We start from the raw sequence: 21157 nt of genomic DNA, 5'->3' as shown, positions 1-21157 counted from the left end.
TATCCTGCCACTAAAAACAGTCTTACCCACTCCACAAAACACCCGAAACAAATCTATTATTTCACCAGACTGTCGATGTGAATGTCTGTGTTGATAGAATAATTTTAGAAGTAAAACCTTGCATTTGAAGGATTTATGTCTGAGCAACGGTAGTAGCGAGTAGTACTTCCTGATAGCGGCGTGATATATGAGATAATAGTCCCTCAACATGCGACGATTCATTCGATGCAAGGTTAGTTTTATTTCAAACATTATTCTGTCAACACAGACATTCACATGGACAGTTTGGTGTAATAATAGATTTTCTTTGGGTGTTTTGTGGAGTGGGTAAGACTGTTTTTAGTGGCAGGATAACTATGGCCATTGACATGCACTAGCCTAGCACCAGTGACCTCTGCAAATACAAGGACTGGATGGAATATTTTAAAAAGTGTCTCCACACGTCTCCAACACTCTGGCTCACTAGAAAATGAGGCCCTATGTCCAAAATTCTGAACTGCCCTTTTAAGTTACTGTAATGAAATAAACACAAAAGCACGTAATGTAGTGTTTTCAAATCTGACAACGAAAAGCAAGAAACGCAATAATCTTAGCTGTCTACTTGGTACACATGTAAACTCTTTTTTTCTTAAATTGTGAATAAGGAAGCTATAGTGTTAATCTTTCCTGCTAAGTAAGCATATGTAAGTATTTTTATGAATGAACGTAAACCTCCGTTAATCCTTCTTTAGATTTCAGTCATGCATTAGTAGTAGTAGTAGTAGGCAATAGCACAAGTGCCCTTGACTTTGACTGGGGCTGTTGGGCTGTTGTTGTGTCTGGAGACAGGAGGAGGAGGGCTGGGCGAGGACCTGTTTGGAATGCGGTCGTGTGTGAGCTTGTGTGTGCGTCCCATAGAAGTGCGTACGTGTGTTTTTTAAAAAAGTGCGATGTTTATTCACGTCTGTCTCCCTCCCTCTTCTCCACTGGCCCCTCCCTCTGCAGTGTGTAGTGCAGCTGACTGTGTCTTAAGCATTTTGGCCGGCACGTAAAAGAGATTCCAATGCACACGCAGGTTTTTGGCTTTATGTAGTATCGGGGGAGGGCTTAAAGGGCATAGGACAGGTTTTCATGTTTTAAAGGCCTAAAGGTATTATGCTATTTTCTGATCTGTTTCCTCATTACAAACACACTTGGAGTTGTGTTTTGTTTCATTCACACATGTTTAACACACAAATTCTGCATATTTAAGATAGGATATCTGAATCATTTCCGATCTGGAGCTACCAATCTCTAAAAGGCAAAAGGAGCTGTTATTTTATTACATGCAAAAATAAATCACTTTAAATTGCAAAAAGTGAGTCATGGTGATACAGCAGCAGGGAAGTGTGTCAATAAAGGAGAACAAAACTTCAAAACTACTGCCTCATCGCATCATAAGGTGGAACAGGCATTTTGAGTGTTGGAGATGTAAACCAACTAATAAAAAAGTTACTCAAACATGTGTGAATGAAACAAAACAACTCCAGTTATGTTTTTGAGGAGGTAACAACATTATAACATGGCCTAAATCTCACAAGAGTAAATTTTGAGTAATATATGATCATTTCGTTTCGTGGGATAGTGCTGGACAATTATGGGAACTTTCTAGGAATCATTCTATCTGTCTCATCCAGGTACAAAACTCCATTCAACAATTCAATAATTTATGAGCAAGGAACATTTTGTCATTCATTTTTATTTGTCAAATAAAAACATTTTGTAAATAGGGTAATTTTAGCCCTTGATTACAGTACTGTTGCTAGGTAACGTGTTATACTGCATGCTGCCCGTGTCCAACCACGAAGTAAAATTATTAACTTGACTAAAATAAGTTAAACTAAGAAAAGCTAGCCTAATATTCAAGTCAAATCTTAATGTTAACAATGTTTTCGTTAAATGGGCCTGACAGACAAAGCAAAGCCTTGTTGTGAGTGCCTAAGACTCATCTCGTGGTTTTGTTGCATTTTGTTTTACAGCAGTGGCATTTCACAGCCCTCCAGTCACCATAAAGAAGGAACCTCAGAGCCCCGGGTCAGACCCCAGTCAGTCCTGTAGCCACAAGCAGACCTTCACCTACCCCAGCGGAGAGCAGTGCCTTTATGCCAGGTTAGTCCACCTCCAAATTCATAAGCCAGTAGTAATATAGCACAATTTTGTTGACAATTTCATGAATGGGAAGTAATGAAACCAGTAATAATTGATTAGATTGATTGTTCTGCCCAATACTCTCTCACAAAATGTATTCCCAAAGAATCAATAAAGCCACTCCTAAACCAGATCTAAACCAGGACAACAGTAAATTAGGGTTCATTTGATCCAACTGCATTTATTCAGTTACAATGGCTTAAAAATACCTTGAAAATTATGCATTCTTGTTGTGGGTAAGGTCGCCTCTCCACAGATCTGACCTGTAACCTGATCTGGTGGCACCCCCTTGGAAACAGATAACTTAATAGATAACATTCCTGTCAAAATAGAATAGAAATAATATCTCCAAGAATTATGACAAGCAAGTGGCCGACCCTCCACCAGAAAAGTTACAGAGTGCGCCTTTAATCCTATGTCCAAACCTATAGTGACACTAAAGCTGCTCTGGTCAGCCGTCTCTAACTCTGACCACATGACGTATCGACTCCAATCCCACACCAGCGGGCCTATATCTGTACTGTTAGCTTTATTGACTGAAACAAGCTAAAACAAGCCCTGAGGACAGCCATGGTCTAAAACAGTGTCTAATATGTGACGTGTGAACGCTCCACAGTGCCTATGAGCAGAAGAGGGCTGCAGCCGGGGCCAAGAGCTCCTGCCCCGGGACCCCCATGTCCCCCCTGACCCCCCAACAGCAGCAGCAGCAGCAGCAGCAGCAGCACTACTCCCCCAAAGCCACTGCTGCCACCGGACGGCCAGACGCAGGCTACATCAACCACGCCCCGGCAACGCAGCCACTGCCCAGCAACAGCTACCACCTCAACCCCAGGTACAGAGTATAACCAAACATCATATTGAAAACATCTTATTATATTTTGTTATGACAGTTTGAGTGGTCAGTAACTAATGATCAGATCCACAAGTGTTGATGATATCCTTGTATGATCTTCTTTACTTTTACAAGATGAGAAGAATTAATGAATACTGAATAGGCCTATTTAAAAAACATAATGACAGCTTTATGTTTGTTGCACCACCATTTATTTATCACTGATTAGAGAAACTAAAATCACAAACACACTCACCACAAGAGCTCACTAGGCCGTGCACTTTGAAGTCTTGATTACGTGATCGAGTACCACAATATACTCGTTTGACTTGAAGAAAGTAACTGTAACCAAAATACCACTAAATTCTGAATATGTATTTCTGGTATATGTATTTATTTACTGTCCAACACGATATGAACTATGCCGCTTACTAATACACTTTTGTAGACACACTCAAATCCATTAAAACTGCATAATCTTTCTTTTTCCAGCTCCAGGTACCAGGGCCATTCAGGAGACCCCATGGGCCCCCCTCAGTTCCCCCCTCCGGCCCCGGCGTTCCAGCGCATGCCCTCTGCCCCGTCAGGACACGGCAGCAGCGGGACAGGAGGAGGAGGGGGTGGGGGTCCCGGAGGAGGAGGGGGAGGAGGAGGAGGAGGGGGTCCGGGTGGAGGGTACCACCGGCAGCACTCTGACCCCTGCATGCCCTACCTGCAGCAGAGCTTTAAGCAGGAGTACCTGGACCCCATGTACGAGAGGGCCGCTCAGGGCATGACGGGCCCGGGACATGGGCACAGAGGGCACCCGCACCCGCACCCTCACCCCCACCCACCGCACTCACACCCACATCAACACCGCTTCCCCCCGGCCCACATGATGGTCAAGCAGGAGCCCACAGACTACACCTACGAACCTGGTGAGTGGAGCCAAAGTTTATGTCAAACATTTTGAAAACTCTGTTTTCCAAAAATGCATTTTCCATCAAACAATGAAGGCAACACTTACATCAGTTATGCCAGGGGTCTACAACCTTTTTCTTCTGGTGAGATACCTTTACAAAAAAGAAAATGCCAAAGAGTTGCTTTTTTAGCGGTCACAAGAAATCGAACATATAAAGCCTTAAATGAAGAACAGTTAGATCCCTGTAAAACACAAACCTTTATCCATTTATTAGTGCTCAAAGTTTAGGGTGACCAGATTTTCAAAATAAAAAAATGGTGACATTCCTGTTTTTTTGACGGTTAGTAATAATAACAATTGTGAAACATATTATGAAGAATAATTATGAACAACTGTTATGCAGAGACTATTAATGACAAACATGTGAGTCAGTATAGTTACATTTTCTTTGTGTTTTGGTCATTTTTTTTTTAGCAGCTTTCAATATTTTACCCCAACAAACGGCAATGTATGCCTCTCTTTACTGTTGGCAGTGATCGGATTGGTCCAAAATAGAGACACCTGGGACATTTCTTATATAAAACTCAGACAAATCACTGGTTTTGTATAAATCTGCTGGGACAGGGGACATAGGACTCAAAACTGGGACTGTCCCGGGTAAACAGGGACGTCTGGTCACTCTATCAAAGTTAGGCATAAAAATTATACATTTACGATGGTAGTTGATCAAATTTGAGCCATTCAGCACAATATGTATGCCAATAATCCTTTGGCGAGCTACTTGGAAGGGGGTAGAGAGCTACAGGTTGGAGAACCCTGAGTTATGCACTTATGTATAGCTGCATATAATTATGTAGAGGGATTTATATGTAATTCCTAAATCGATTTTTGATTCTAAAACATGAGACCAAATAAAAATGCTTCGATATTATTTCAGCAATACATCTAATATGCACTTTAAATAGAAATACAAACTCTATTATGTCAACAAAATGGACTGAGAACACATTTTACATCTACCTCTAAACATTATTCAAGTTAAAAAGTCAAAGTATTTAAATCATTATAAATCTGCAGCACATTTTTTCCTCATGTCAATAATGCGAGTTTTAGTAGTAGTGATCTTTAAATTATTTATCTATATTTTTGTTTTGTTTTGTTTTTTTGCTATTCACTTGTGTCTCACTTTAAAAACTAAACAATTTGACAAAAAAACTAAAAATGTAATTAGTTCCAACAACAAAACTGAGCAAATTGGATCTTCTTACATTAAAAAAACACATTCATAAGTTTCCTTAACCTTTTAACAGGCATTTAAAGCCCCAGTCAGCCTGAACAATAATGACATATTATGGCTATCACTCGCTAATCTGTTCCACTCTCTCAGAAGTCCTTTCAATCCAGCGTCTCCCTGGTGTGCGTAGCTAACTAAAGAACAAAATGTCCAAAAAGGCAAAACAAATGTATTCACTGTATCCACCCAGCCCACTCCCCCTCCCTCCCTCCCCCCAAAACTCCTCCCTTCAACTCCCTGACACTTTGCAGAAAAAAATTGTGTATTTTTTTAAAACTTGCGGCCGCTCCTCTCCTCCTCCCTCCTTCCTTCTCTCCCTCCCTCCCTCCCTCCTCCCTTGTGCAATGCATTCAGTGAAAGAGAGGCAGAGGAATTTCATTGAGAAAATGGAGGGCACTGGAAAGACTAGAGTCCCCAGTGGAGTGAGCGCAGGTTTCAGGTTGCACCCGCGGCTTCCTTTTTGTGCAGGCAGATGAACTCATAATGGAAAAATGAGCGTCGCCGCGGTAACCTGAGCCTCTCACTGGACGGATCTCTGGGACGGGGGGGGGGGGCTTATGGTGGGGGTTATGGGGGTAGGAGGGGGTGATAGAGAGGGGCACGGGGTGGAGTGGCCAGGGTTTTTAAACAACATAAGAACAGTGGACGTCTAAGTGAACAATGAAAGAGAAATTTAACACTTTGGTGATCACGGTGCAGTCATACACATGCACTGAATAAACTACAAAGAATATGGTCAATTGAGATTTTTTTTGGAAGTTTTGAATTTATCTATCAATTTTAGTATGTTTGTCTTGAAAATTGTGTGTTTTTATATTTTTTATTTTATGTATTAATTTTGGGCAAGTAAAGATTTACATTCTTATACAATGGAACATATAACATAAGTGAAATTATAATAGAAATTAAAATAAACACAACAAAAAAAAAAAATGTTTTTGCCCAAAAAGGAGTGGGAAGAAGAAAACTTATTTAATCCCACTTCCCACTCTTCATAATCTAACACAATGAGCTTTCTTTTGCATTTCTCAGACATTTTGAATTAAACTATATGAACTATTTACAAGTGCGGACAAAGAGTCACTGTTATAGTTCGGTAACTTTTTGTCTGCACTTGTAAATAGTTCATATAGTTTGGCTACGATGGCTCCCCATATCCACAACACAGCAATGGTAATTACTGCTAACTGAATGTCTCTCCCACTCTTCACCCCATTTTATTCTACTTTAAAGTTCGACTAAAGCATACATGAACTAAAATCTAATCTCAAACTGTCAAAAATGGCAATCTTTTCAACAAAATAGTTACAGAATTGCTAGTATAATATTGTTCATTAAGAATGCAAACTTAGAATTATATACAAAACGCAGAGATCGCTTTCTTTTCCAATGTTTTGATGCCTTGATATTTTTAATACATGTGATGAAAAATAATAGTTTCATTATCAGAAATGTAAACTTTTATGTTGAAAAAAATTACATTTTTTCTTGATGATCGGGTTGTACATATTGTAATTGCATGTATCCGTTCTATGCATCGTCTATTGTGATTTTAGCCAAGTGTGATGGATGAATTTAACTAATTATTTATGAAACAAACCATTCTATACTGGAGCTCTGTAACACTTTATTTTGTAATTGTGTTTTTATACATGTTTATTGGACATAAAGTGGATGAATGAAATGTGAAATGTGGGACCAGCCTCTCAAATCTGCAAAATAAATTTATCTACATGTAGACAGTAGCTCAGTTGGTAGAGCGTTCGTCTGATATGAAGTTTGGCGGTTCGAATCCCACTCTCAACATAAACATCATTGGTTGAGGGGTCAGAATGGGAGGTGTGATTCCAGCTCCCACAGATGAATGCTGTCGTTGTGTCCTTGGGCAAGACACTTAACCCACCTCACCCCCGGTGTCTATGTACACTGGTGTATGAGTGTGTGAGTGAATGGGTGAGTGGTTCCTTGTTGTAAAGCGCTTTGAGTGCCTTGAAGGTAGAAAAGCGCTGTGGAAAAATGTGACCATTTACCATTTATGGGTACAAATAAAGCAACCTAACCGAATCTAACCTAAGTTTATAGATTCAAATACAAATTTACAATGACTTTTTAGTTAGTTCCACAAAAAACAAGCAAATAAAAAGTCTTTACAAATCTTTATGACTACAAAAAACAGGCATATCTTTTTGAAGAATTACCATTTTAAACTGTACTTTTTTCTTTCAGTTTTAATTAAATGCTCTGTACATGTAAAAAAGTAAAAATCTGTTTTGTCCCAGTACAGAAATATTGCAAAAGCAGCTCTTAGGATAAAAAGGAGACCACTGTACTGTATAATTGCCAACGCAGAAGTGACACTGGTGCACTGTTTGCATGCTAGTTGCATCACCAAATTTTGCGCTCTTAAATGCAAACAGAAAGTTAGAAATGAGTTTGCAAACTGTTTTTGAATGCTCTAGTTCTATTTTTATATTTTTAAAACAGTAAAAAATTAAGTCCAGGGCCTTTAAATGATACAATCTAAACGGAGCACGACCTTGAATGTTCAAACACTTACAAAAAGATAAGCTATATGCAAATTTTAGATGTTACATAATATTATTCGCACTTGTTTACCTACCAGCTCCAGTCATTCAGTTCAAACTCACTACGTATTTATGAATGATTGATCGCGTCCTTTCTTTCAACAAATAAAAACACAATTCATTTTTTACTACATTTTCGAAAAGGCGTGTTCAGTTTGCTCCACACGTCGTCGTCGTCGACAACAACACAACCTGAAACTACGTACGAACCAATAACAAAACCTCTTCCTTTTCATCTTTTCAAAACACACACAATGCCAGCTGCCGGTTTTGTGAATGGGTCTTTGGAGTTTCACAACCAAATTGGCATACCTTCACTAATCACAGCCATTGTAGCATGTGAAAGACACCCAGTGCCCCACAATAAACAGGATACAATTAACTAGCTCGCCCAGCTCTGGTCTAGTGGGAGTGTGCCCTGTCTGTCCGTTGCCAAAGCCAGAATAAGGATATTGTTGTACAGTGTGATTGGGGGTTTTGATTTGTCCCTATGGCATCTTATCACAGCGGCTGCATTCTCCACCAGTGAGTCATGTATAAAGCTGCAGGCAATAGAGCTACACCTTTTTAAGATCAAGTTTCTCCCATTGAAAAACACTGTGATAATAGACAAACTGTTATGTATGAAAGATTACCAGACACGCCTTTTGTAAGATCAGAAAGTTTAAAGGTCCTGTGTTACGCAAAATTGACTCATGTGAGGTTTTAATTTTGTTATCTCCTTTAAAAATATACTTGGAGTTATGTTTTGTTTCATTCACACATGTTTGAGTAATCCTGCATTGGTATAGGTTGTCTATATTTCCAAAATTCAAAATGCTCTGTTCTAATTTTTGATGTCATGAAGCGGTAGTTAATATCTACTTTTTACTTTTTGTTCGTTAGAGATTGGCAATTCCAAGGCTGAAATTATCCAAATGAGTCTAGTGAAGATGTACGGATTTTAACAATACAATGGAGCACTTCCTGTATTATCACAAGACATCACAAAGTGTGGAGTGTTCCAGTGTTTGAGAGAAGAACTCAGCCTAAATGTTGCAGGTTTTGTGAGTTAAACATGTGTGAATGAAACAAAACACAACTCCAGGTCTGTCTGATGAGGAAACAATGCTATAAAATAATATAGATAAGAAAATAATAGAGTAATATGGGCTTTTAACTTGATGTGGTGTAAGGTCAAAGTCAGTTATAATTATTTATTTATTTATTTAAGTGCAGATGTGTTTTGGGTGCGAAGTAGTTGCACTAATAGTTGTAGCAAATTAAGTAGTACAAGTAGTAGTAATACACGAAGGAACTGTAAATTACTTTTATTGTACTTTTATTGTAGTCATTGATGGCTTAGATGGCAAAGCTGATAGTAATGCTTGAAGTAGTAGTAGTAGTAGTAGTGGTAGTATCAGAAATAGTAGTACACTAGTAACAGTAATAGTAGTCATAGCAGTGTCAGTAGTGACAATGGTATACAATTGTGGGAGATAGGAGTACAAATGGTAGTAGTAGTAGTAGTAGCAGTAGCAGTAGTAGCAGTAGCAGTAGTAGTAGTAGTAGCAGTAGTATCAGAAATAGTAGTCATGGCATTAGTAGTACTCACAGTATTAGAGAACTGTGGGAGATAGGAGTAAAAATAGTAGTAGTAGTAGTAGTAGTAGTAGTAACCGCAGTAATAGCAGCAGTAATAGCAGCAGTAGTATCAAAAGTACTAGTCATAGCACTAGTAGTACTCACAGTGGTACAGAATTGTGGGAGAGATTGGCATACAAATAGTAGTAGTAGTGGCAAAGGTAGTAGTAGCAGAGGTAATAGTAGCAGTAGTAGTTGGAGTAGTAGCCGTAGTAGCACTAGTTGCAGTAGTAGCAGTAGTAGCAGTAGTAGCACTAGTAGCAGTAGTAGCAGTAGTAGAAGTAGTAGCAGTAGTAGCAATAGTAGCACTAGTAGAAGTAGTAGCAGTAGTAGCACTAGTAGCAATAGTAGTTGCAGTAGTAGTAGAAGTAGCTGTAGCAGCACTAGTTGTATCAGAAATAGTCGTTAAGCACTAGCACTAGTAGTACTCACAGTGGTGTAGAATTGTGGAACAGATACTACTACAAACAGTAGTAGTAGTAAAAGCAGTAGTAGTTCTTGTAGTATAAAATGATGTACACTTCAAGTCACATAAACATTAACCTCCCATCGTACTACTTAGCATTAGCTTGGTATAATTCATAATAATAATTTAGCAGCAGCAGTAATTCCTGACATGAAGTACGTCTCCTCTCTCATCTCCTTGGGTCCATTATGGGCTCAGACTTGTAGGAGATCTCGCTTTAGGCTCTATGAAGATTAATTTCTATTTGAGCGAACTGTATGGATTCAGTTTTCTATGTGCCCAGACAGAGCAGACATTGTATACTTTTCCATTTTTCTGGTCTGGTGAAGGGGCTCTTCGCTCACGGCCTAAAAATACCAGCAGCTGAAGAGGAGAAGAGATATTATAAATGTAACGGCTGCCCTTGAAGTGATAGGAAGTCATGCATATTCTAGCTCCGGGCTTTTTCGAGAATCTGTGTACAGTTTAGTCAAATTTGTGTTTGTTTTTTAAGTATTTAGAATTAGAAATGTTAACGTTTTCTTTTCTTTCTTTTTTTTTTTTTTGCAGATGTGCCTGGATGTCCCTCTATGTACCACCACAACGATGGCTACCCAAATCCACAACACAGCAATGAAGGTAATTATTGCTACCCGAATGTCTCTCCCACTCTTCACCCCATTTTATTCTACTTTAAAGTTCAACTAAAGCATACATGAACCAAAATCAAATCTAAAACTGTCAAAAAATGGCAATCTTAGTTGACACACACACAAAATTGTTACAGAATTGCTAGTATAATATTGTTAATTAAGAATAAAAACGAGATCACTTTCTTTTCCAGTATTTTGATGCCTTGATGCTCTAGTTTTATATCAGAAATCTAAACTGTCATGTTGGAATTTTGAAAACTCTTAAATTTTCTCTTATTTTCGTCGATCGAGGTGTACATATTGTAATTGCATGTATCCGTTCTATGCGTCGTCTCTGGTTGCGGTCATTGGCTCGGAGACTGTCGCGTGTTTCCATTGGCTGCAGTCCTCCGAGTTCATGTTGTTATTGGCTCAGAGGAGTGCCTCTCTCCGGCCTCAAGAATCTCTGAATAAACAAAATCTATGGAAAAGACCATGCTTTTCCTACAGCGAAAAGAGGAAATACTGCCAATCAAAGTGACTGTTCAGACACAGTGTCACTGCAGCGAACTGTGGACAATGGACGAACAGATATGAAAGGGGTTTGGGTTACGAGTTTTATTTATTCAACAAAGGTGATGGAACTACTCAAAAGTCACACTGAATGGTTATTTAACAGTGATTTGTCAGTAATACTCAAGACTGTACATATAAATGGACATATCTAACCCACAAGCCGCTACATTCCCAATAGGAAGAGAACATGGAGTTGCTTCTGGCTCCGCTGACTTATACTGAAAAATAGTCACCTCTTTGTGTAACTGCTGCAGTGAACCTTGTTATTTTGGTCTTAAAATGTTCATATTAACCCACTCTACATGATCCTGGTGTTTTCACTTTGCTATTTTAATCCCAATCTGGAAATGACTCAAAATTCACTCCCTCAGTCCACTTCTTTATACTGTCTATGAGTAATACGAGGAAATACAATCTGCAGTGTTAGGTTAAACTGAATTATTACAACTAGGACTATAGTACTGAAAATTATTGATTGAATATACATACACTATTTCATTCAAATTATAAGGTGAAAATATTGCTAAGATGTTTGTTTTATTATTTTCTTTTTTGCCTACAGTGATTGTATTGTGATTTTAAAACTTTAAATGCACACCATTACTATTGTCTAAATCAGACATGTCAAACTCAGGCCCGGGGGTCATATTTAGCCCGCGATATAATTATATTTGGCCCGTGAGATCATATCATTACACACAGGTCTCCAGGAAGAACAGTTGATAGCCAAGGTCAGTTAAATACAATCAATATTATATTAAGGTTAAAGTTAAGTTAAGTTGTTAAGTTATTAAGTTAAGTTATTAAGGTTAAGGTTATTAAGGTTTTATTAAGATATATTATATTAATATATTAATGTAAACATTTTGCACTATCCCTGTCTCAAATAAATAAATACATAAATAAAATATCAAATATGTATTAGAGCTGCCCGCCAGCTACAGATAGGCTATAGAGACATTATTTATTTAAAATTAATTTTGTTATTACTTTATATTATGCTTGTTCTGGATTCAATGTTTAAGCAAAACTATTATTAAACATTTATTTTAATAAGAAAAGGTTTAATATTACATATCTCGAAAGAAGAGAAAACATGCAGATGTTGTTGAAATTTTTAATAAATATTTAGTTTGGCCCACGACTTAGTCCCAGTTTTTAATTTTGGCCCTCGGTGAATTTGAATTTGACACCTCGGGTCTAAATCAACTTATATTACTTTGTACACAAATATCCATACCTTGCCTATTGCTGTAATATTACTAATATACTTATATATACAAAACACTTTATTGTATCATTATCAAACAATATTTCATCAAGTAAAATCATAACTTTAAATACACTATAGTCACTGTACTAACTGTACTGTCATAATTCATTCCTATTTCTGTTTTCCAAAGCTGTGCACCTACTTCTGTATCAAGTCCTTCTTAAATTCACACATGCCTCTTTTGTCTTTGTCCATTCCAGGCTATCTGTTTGAAAACGACTCCCGCGTGGTGCCAGAGAAGTTCGAAGGTGAGTTTCTTTTACTCTCCGTTTCATTTGCACACCGTGGCCCATTTGGCAAGGTGTTGGCACGCAATAATCACGAAACCCAAACCATACTGTCACTACTCCCAATCTCTATCTCCCACTATCAAGTTCTATGGATTCTAGCGCGAGTCTTTGTTTCTAGAGCTTAGCATGTAGAGGTTTGGTTTCATTGGTCATTGGAGGTGACTGATGCTGAAAGAGATTTGAGTGGACAAGACGACTATAAGGATTGGGCGATTTAGGTTGGAACTACTGGGAGTAACTTAGCACACCCTCTCATGTTGCTAAACTTGTGTACAACATATCCAGTGACCAGTAAACAACGAACACAAGCACCGATCAGGGTCTTTTTACTTACATTTAACGTATGCTCCAGTTTGGGCTCATTTGTGGAAGAGCTGCAGTGCGTCACTCTCATGTTTAGGTTGTCCCCATGTGCACTGGACACAGGCTATCCATGACCTGTAATGTAAATACAGGAACTATTCAGATCTGGTTCTCGCTTTTTTTTTTTTTTGACAATTTGAGCAATAACCTGATTTTGACGCAAACACTAAGAATTCGGGTTGTCAAAGTATCAAAAATCAGATAAATAAAACTAGACACTCATTTGAACACACTTTTTGTAGGTTTATAGATAAAGTTGAGACTAGTTAATTATAAAATATATTAGAAAAAATGTTGGAATTGTGATTTTACAATAAATTCTGCATTTTTCATACGTCATAGTTATTTTCAGATTTAATATTGTAGTACAGAAATATATAAAAATTGGTTTAGACTACTCATTCTCAGATATTTTCACGCATTTTTTGTAAATTTTCACAAGTACAATAAGAAAAGATTTGGCTTTCCAAGTAGAACTAGGTCTAAATTGTATTGATTTTGATTTTGTTTGATTTATTTTGAGCTTATGACAGTATTCACATATACAGAATACTTACATTTACATAGTCAAAGCTCACATAGTAGGTTTTCTACATGTTTAAAATGTAAAACTGGACTACACTGCTCCTATAGTTCTAATTAGGTCAGTAAAAATGACTAGAAAGAAATATCTAAACAGTCTATAACCTACTTTCTACATTGTTGGGCAGTGTGCGTCCATATAATTCAATATTTTTCATTTTGCACAAGTTGGAGCTCAGTTACTGTCAAACTTCCCCTGACTTTCCCCGGCAGCCCTTTAATCAAATACCTTGGCATTTACAGTTGAAATATTACCCTGGATTTAATAAAAGTGGTCAGAAAGCGTTTGAGTGTGTCCACTGTATGTGAAACGTCCAGATGTCCTGGCAGTACCCAAATGCACTCACTTCCATCTGCTGTTTGTCTAACTCCCTCTGAACAAGAAACGTAAGAAGAACCGAACCGAATGTGAGTCTTACGGGAGTTCTTAAGTCATGGTTTGTAATGGTGGAGTTGGACATGCCAAAATACTGTACCCACTGTAGGAGATGTAGCAACAACACTTCAAAAAGGAAAATTAGAAGGCAGTGTCCAAAATCATTGAGAAAGTTGTTGAGAATGAACTGAAGTGAGAGTTATTTTTCATGTTTCATTCAATGCTTTTTTATTTTATTTTATACAATTTAACAGCATCTATGTTTACCGAAGTGAATGAGTTTGAAAGTGAATGAAAGGATGTCTGATAGTTTAAAAACCTTAGTTACAAGGTTGTGTTGTCAGTAAAATATTTGCTTTTTGTTTTGGGTCTTTCTGTACTTTCTGTATTATCAGAAGGCTTGAAATATTATGTGCATACCTTTTTGTGTTGAGTAAGGTAGTAGTAAAAGTACTCCTCTTCTCTACACTACATTACATTACTATAGTAAAACGGTGAGGTGGGATAAAATGAAATAATCTTATATTTGGCATAATTTTTCTTCATATAGTTACAATATTTTATTATGCGCCTTGCTTTTCTAAGGCTGTGTTCACACTTCTACACACAATTATCACTAAGATGGGACTAAACCCTGGTTCTAAAACAGGACTGGATGAGGACAAATCCAGGACTAAAACTAGACCAAACCAAATCAACCTAATCAGGCCTAAACTTGGCTCAAATTTGTCTAAACTTCTCTAAACCAATGGTATAGCTGTACTAGTAATATTTTTAGTAGTATGTAGCGAATTGTCCATATAAAAGACTTTACCGTAGTATTCTGTGTGTGTGTAGGTGAGGTGAAGCAGGAGGGCGGGGCCAGTGGCGTGTTTCGGGAGGGCACCCCGTACCAGCGCCGCGGCTCTCTGCAGCTCTGGCAGTTCCTGGTGGCTCTTCTGGACGACCCCGGCAACGCGCACTTCATCGCCTGGACGGGGCGGGGCATGGAGTTCAAACTCATCGAGCCTGAGGAGGTAAAGGGAATGTAATGGGTTTCTATGGGAACGCTCCAAAGTCCAGCGGTTCTGTTGTGTGCGTGAAGAGGGAGGAGGTGTATAGTTCTCAACACTAGACTCAACAAAAGATACTCAAATGTGATGAAATCTAAAACATTCTGAACGTAAAATCTAAACACATTTACATTTTTAAGATATAATGTTTGATTTGCTGTGTTATATGATATGTAAAGCCAAAGTATATTTATATTTATGTACTGTGACAACTACAAAATGTCTCCTCTGTACAAGCTTTACCTAAATACTTCAAAATATTTTTTCTGGTATCAAAATTGCAAACAGAATTGCATTTAAACATTTTTTAACATAATTATTCCTCCAATCACTTCCAAAAACATAATTCTGCCTTCAGTCTTCAGTGTTTTTTCAAATATTAATTCTAAAACTTAAGTGATAAGTATATAAATAATGGTTGCAAATCAAGCACGTTCAGTAATAGTTTGTGTTACTCATTCACTCATTCATTTTCATAGTTCATAGTTTATTCCTATTTTCACTTCTGTGTTCTCGCTCAGATTAGTCGGATCAGAGGCGTGATTCAGGCACTTTCCTTGCGGTCTCTTCCCCTCCTCCATTATCTCTCCATCCATTATTCAACACATGAAACTCACAGAAAAAAAGACGACATACAGACACCAAATCGTACCATGGCCCCCCAGTCCCACCTCATATTTCCACTAAGAATTTCTGTAACGTCCAAGTCCCTGCTATAGTGACTGGACTGCATGCTTTTAGCCCAGTCCAGATAAAACCTATAGTGTGTTTCCCACTATCTTTTACTGTACATTAAATATGAATGGAGTTTTTACAAGAGCAATTAGCTGAGAGCGCACTCACAGATCAAAGAGGATGGACGCAGTGGGAATCGGACCGTCCTGAGTCATGGTACCGGCCCCTCCCCCGAACTCTCCATCTGACCCAATGCACTTTACATGGAAATATGATTGAGTGTGTTCAAGTCAACTGATATGTTTGTTCATAGTTTTTGGTAACATAATCGGGGGGGTTTTTGCTGAAGAAAGCTAAATTATGTTCCACAGTGTACATTAAACCGAACTACCACGAGAGACAAGCTTCATTACAGCTCAGAACTGCGGAGAGTCGCTCCTACTCACAGAAGGAATTAATGTATTTTTGAGCAATAGAAACACCCGTATGTATGAACACTAGAGGGGTATGTTTAATGGAATATCATGGAACATTCCAGGTGTAACATCTCCATGGAGACAAGCATGTGGTGGTGGACAATACATGAGAAAAGTTGCGCAGTGCACCTTTAAACTAAAAGTCCAAATAAATAATCTACCTCTAGTTTATTACATGTTTGAGCAGGTTAAAAATGATAAATTAGAGCCTAAAAGTAAAGATTTAAACCAATAACAATGCTTACAAGTACAATTTCAGTGTATTTTTTTTCAATCACAGAAGTTTAAACCAGGACATTTACAAGCTCAACAAAATGTAGTACAGATTTAGTCGATTAGTATGACATTTTGTTGAGGAAACAAAAGTAAAAACTTAATGTAATATTGGACTAAATCTGTACTTAAACTGAAAACCATAATGGTCGAAATCCAGATTTGTTGTTGAAATGAAAACTACACTGACAGTTGCTAGAAAGCTCGATAAATTCAAGTGAGTGAGCCATATATTTCCTCTTAGAGTTAGTGGTCCCAAGTTAAAGGGGAGTTTGGGTTTGGCCCGTGCCTCACACCCCAGCGATCGCTCCTATTTCACTCAAAACACTGCAGGACTATGGCTGCATTCAAGTGGTAATAGGTTACATAAAAAGGAAGTGAATTCACATGGACACTGGCCCTGGTCTCTACATGTGGATCGTGTTAAGAGAAAGCGCCGTTAACTTGTTAATGAGGACCCCTAGTGGTTATACGCAAGCATTACACTTGACTGGAGACGTGTTTCTGCAGTACAGTAGTTTGACCTGGTCTCTCTGGTTCTGTGTTCAGGTTGCTCGGCTCTGGGGGATGCAGAAGAACCGTCCGGCCATGAACTACGACAAGCTCAGTCGCTCTCTGCGCTACTACTACGAGAAGGGAATCATGCAAAAGGTAAGAATAAATACTACATAAACTTTAAAACTACCAGACCATCGTGATGCCAACTTACTGTAGTGACCCTTTATATTTATGTTATGTTATGTAAGATGCACCAAACCAGCTACAAATTCTGATATCTCTACAAACGATTGGGTTTTGAGTGTCAGTGGAAATCCAATATCAGTCAATAACAGGATGAGTATTGATTATCGTACATGGTGGACATGGTCTGATCCAACTGTGCAAAGAGCATGGTGTAAACTTGAGTGCAAACATTATGAGAATCCAGTAATGTTTTATGGATCAAACACCCAATACTATTATCATATCTGTGCATCTCCAGTAAATCTTAATGTGTTTTAAACTTTTACTTTATTCCCACAAAAGTCTACTACATGTTATATTCTATATTCATACACGTAGTACTCAATAGGTGTTCCCTTTTGTAAAAATATTTGTATTCGTACTTAAGCCTTAATAAAGCATGAAGAAAGACTTAATAAACTCATTTTTCATTATGAATTAAGGATGATTCAGGCTTAGTAACTACTTAATTAAAGATTTAAGAGTTAGGGTATTAATTAAGTAGTTAAGCCTGAATCATTCTTAATAAACTCTTTGTTCATTATGAATTAAAGATGATTCAGACTTAAGTAATCTCTTTGTTCATCTTAAAAGTGATTCATTAAACTTAATTAAGTTAGTTAAGTTAAGCCTAAATCATTTAAGGATGATTCAGGCTTAGTAACTACTTAATTAAAGGTTTAAGAGTTAGGGTATTAATTAAGTAGTTAAGTTAAGCCTGAATCATTGTTAATAAACTGTTTGCTCATTATGAATTACGAATGATTCAGGCTTAGTAACTACTTAATTAAAGGTTTATCGATTAAGTAGTTAAGTTAAGCCTGAATCATTCTTAATAAACTCTTTGCTCATAATGAATTAAGTATTTGTTCTTGATTATTAAGGCTTGTTATAGTTATTATAAAATGTTAACGGCAAACAGCATTTGTAAGCTGTTCTTGCCTCCGAACTTCAATAAATCATCGATAACGACCATAATCATCTTGTTCCTTCAGTAACCCACTCTGTTTGTTTGCGTTGCAGGTTGCTGGGGAGCGCTACGTTTACAAGTTTGTGTGTGAGCCCGAAGCGCTCATCTCTCTGGCCTTCCCCGACAATCAGCGGCCGAGTCTCAAGTCCGAGTTCGAGCGCTACGTCAACGAAGAGGACACGGTGCCCCTGTCCCACCTGGACGAGGGCGTGTCCTACCCCCCCGAACAGCCCCCTCACAACATGGGACCCCAGCAGCCCTACTCCAAAGGCTACATGTACTAAAGCTAGCCCCGCCCACCTCCTCATCTACAGACCGACCAATCATACGCCCCGACGCCCCACGCACCTCTTGCACAGGCCCCTCCCACTTGTATATAAGGCTATGGTGTTTTTTGTTTTAAATTAATCTCATTATTAGGGATTTTTTTCTTTGAGTTTTTAAGAGCTGCATTCCTCTCATATAAGAGAATTATTCAATCCATAAACATGACTGTGGTTGAAGAGATTGCTTAATAAATACCCATTATGATACCAAACCTGACGACTGCCTTCTCTTTATTATAGACAATTTATGCATCATAAATGTCATAATGATAATGTCTGTGTGATTATAAGGCCTATTATAAAGTAGCATTGAAACAAACTATTTAAACTACTTGTATTAAAAACAACACATAATCTGGAAATATGATGACATTTTTTGCCAATAAAAAATAAAGATAAGATTAAATACAGCTTTTTAATATTTTCCATATTGAAAATGCTTTTTTTTATGATTGTTGAACATCTTGAATTGTGAAATAATGGAGAGAATATAAGACAACCAGACGGCTGCCATTTTAGGGGTAAATCCTATATTTTACTGTACCATCGCTGTATGTTTGATTCCTTTTGTTTTCTTTATGAATATGAATGACACTGTGACAGAGGGAAAAAAAATAGGCCAAATAAGCTTAAGGTTCAGCCTACACCCTTTTTCGGTCTTCCTGCAAATGAAATGTTTCTGGAATAATGTCAGAGTATACTAGCCTGATTCATCAGCTGGTTTCACTTCGTAGAAACAGTCTGACCGGCATTAGGATTCGTTCACTTGACGGTAGGCAGCTACTTTTTTTCATTTAACCAATCGCTGCTATTTGGTCATGACGTATGTAAAGCGCCGCTAACGGCACTAACTCTTGTATTAAGCTTTTCCCAAATCCCGTAGGAAGGAGGACAATAACGTCTTTCCCCTTGATAAAATTCACTAAACTTTCTCTTTGTTCCGGCTTTAAATCCTCGATCTCGGGAATTGTTGCCAACACATAATGTATGACTCGCACTTCCAGGGTTTTTGCGAACCATCTAGTGCAGGGGTGTCCAAACTTTTTTCATCAAGGGTCACATATCTAAACACAGATGAAGCAGAGGGCCGATCGAGAGCCGTAGACTGGAGCTCAGTACAGTGAATAAATGAAATATTTGCATTAGAATGAACCATCAGTCTTTATTCATGCTTAGATCCTTAAAACCACACACTAAATATTAAATATTAGTTTTATCAAGGTAGATTTTCAGAAAACTTGCAATAAAAAAATGATTTTTATTTGATGCAAGGTAATTTGGGCTATTTCACCTGGAAGTCTGAGAGTCAAGAAAAATGTGTCTGAGAGCTGCATTTGGCCCCTGGGCCATAGTTTGGACATGCCTGATCTAGTGTATTTCAATTCCTGACCTAGTTGCTGGAGAGAAATGAAATTGAGTTGAGGCACTAGGTGGCACCAGCCTGGCTAAGAATATACAGTAGCTGTCACCGAAATAAACTAATTAATCAATACTGTAAAAATAATGATGATAATGATTTCCAGAATCTAAAAATCACATCATAATTTTGTACCTTTTCAACAACCAGTCCCTAGCACACACACCACAGTCATACTGGGCAAGGAGAGTAAAGTATCTTGCCCAAGGACACAACAATATGCTCTGGAATGGAAGCAAATCCCCTACGACACCAAGTATTCCCAGTGGGCTCCCATTTTAGCAGTTACAAAGCCCCATCCCAGGAGAGCTTGACAAATGAGACACGATGAGACATTCTCAAGGTGGTGTGTCCAATATATCCAGTATTTACAACATGTCAAAAACCTTCTGGATCATATTATTTCTTACTTTGAATCAAGGATTAAAGGGTCCGTAGTACACTATTTTCTGATCGATGAGTCAAACTGAAAACACTGTGTTCTGATGTTTTTGAAGTTCATACACTTCTACTAGGATCATTTGGACTATTTCAGGCCTGGAATTTCCCATCTCTACTGAAAAAGGTAAAATGTAGCTCTTTACATTTGAGCTTTGGAGATGCAAATGTGATTATCATTAAACAATAGTTAGATAAAAACACACAAATTCAAGTCAGCCCTGCAAGTTTGAACAATGACTCACCTTTTTGCTTGAGCTATGGCGCCACCTGCTGTTCTCTCTGGGGATGTAGTCTGCCTGGTAAAGATCTGGATGAAATGAAACCTTGAATTATATTTTGGATCTGCACTGAAGCACAACAAGTACAACCACATCGAATTACAGTGAAGGCTACATTTAAAATAATGTCTGAATGTCTGGGTGAAAGTCCATGGTCTGTGTAGATCTAATGTTGTGATGCACGAGTTCTTTCTTTCCATATGAATACTCACCATTTTATTTCACCGTTTAATGACCAACACGGATCAGAAGAAACGTCTCTGCATCTGTAGGGAAGAAAGATTATTTTCAGACCTCAACTTTTTCTCATTAACTTCTTGGGTTGTTTTTAAAGACGAGACAAGACAGTTCTGAAGATGGTGTGCATCTATCAGCAGAAACATGTCAACAAATTAAATACATCTCCTACTGGACTGAACCCAAGAAGTTAATTGTCAAACTTTTCCACATAATATAAACTATGTGTCCTTATCTGTGCTGAATTCAGAAGGGGCTTACTGAATCTGTGTATCATTTGTTCATTGGTTTTTCAAAATAAAACCAAAAACCAAAAAAACAACTATATTCTTAATTATTTGTCTCCAAAAC

General features: G+C 37.9%; 1 protein-coding gene across 2 annotated transcripts in view; it reads left to right on the top strand.

Annotated features, from left to right (window-relative positions):
- etv4 (ETS variant transcription factor 4) overlaps positions 1 to 18645 on the top strand; it is a 59381-nt gene extending 40736 nt beyond the window's left edge. For both annotated transcript variants that reach the window (XM_055150597.1, XM_055150598.1), the window contains 8 exons: positions 1998 to 2127; positions 2783 to 2998; positions 3491 to 3915; positions 10417 to 10485; positions 12528 to 12575; positions 14776 to 14954; positions 16964 to 17065; positions 18161 to 18645. In XM_055150597.1, coding sequence (XP_055006572.1) covers positions 1998 to 2127; positions 2783 to 2998; positions 3491 to 3915; positions 10417 to 10485; positions 12528 to 12575; positions 14776 to 14954; positions 16964 to 17065; positions 18161 to 18391 — 1400 coding nt within the window. In that variant the 3' untranslated portion in view covers positions 18392 to 18645. The remainder of the gene's footprint in view (positions 1 to 1997; positions 2128 to 2782; positions 2999 to 3490; positions 3916 to 10416; positions 10486 to 12527; positions 12576 to 14775; positions 14955 to 16963; positions 17066 to 18160) is intronic.
- The last annotated feature ends 2512 nt before the right edge of the window (positions 18646 to 21157 follow it).

The sequence above is a fragment of the Boleophthalmus pectinirostris genome, unplaced genomic scaffold (assembly GCF_026225935.1).
Source record: "Boleophthalmus pectinirostris isolate CB_2022bp ecotype Guang Dong unplaced genomic scaffold, ASM2622593v1 HiC_scaffold_14, whole genome shotgun sequence".
Classification (NCBI taxonomy): Eukaryota; Metazoa; Chordata; class Actinopteri; order Gobiiformes; family Gobiidae; genus Boleophthalmus; species Boleophthalmus pectinirostris.
Note: the sequence above shows the minus strand (reverse complement) of the source record. Positions and strands in the feature narration are given on the sequence as shown.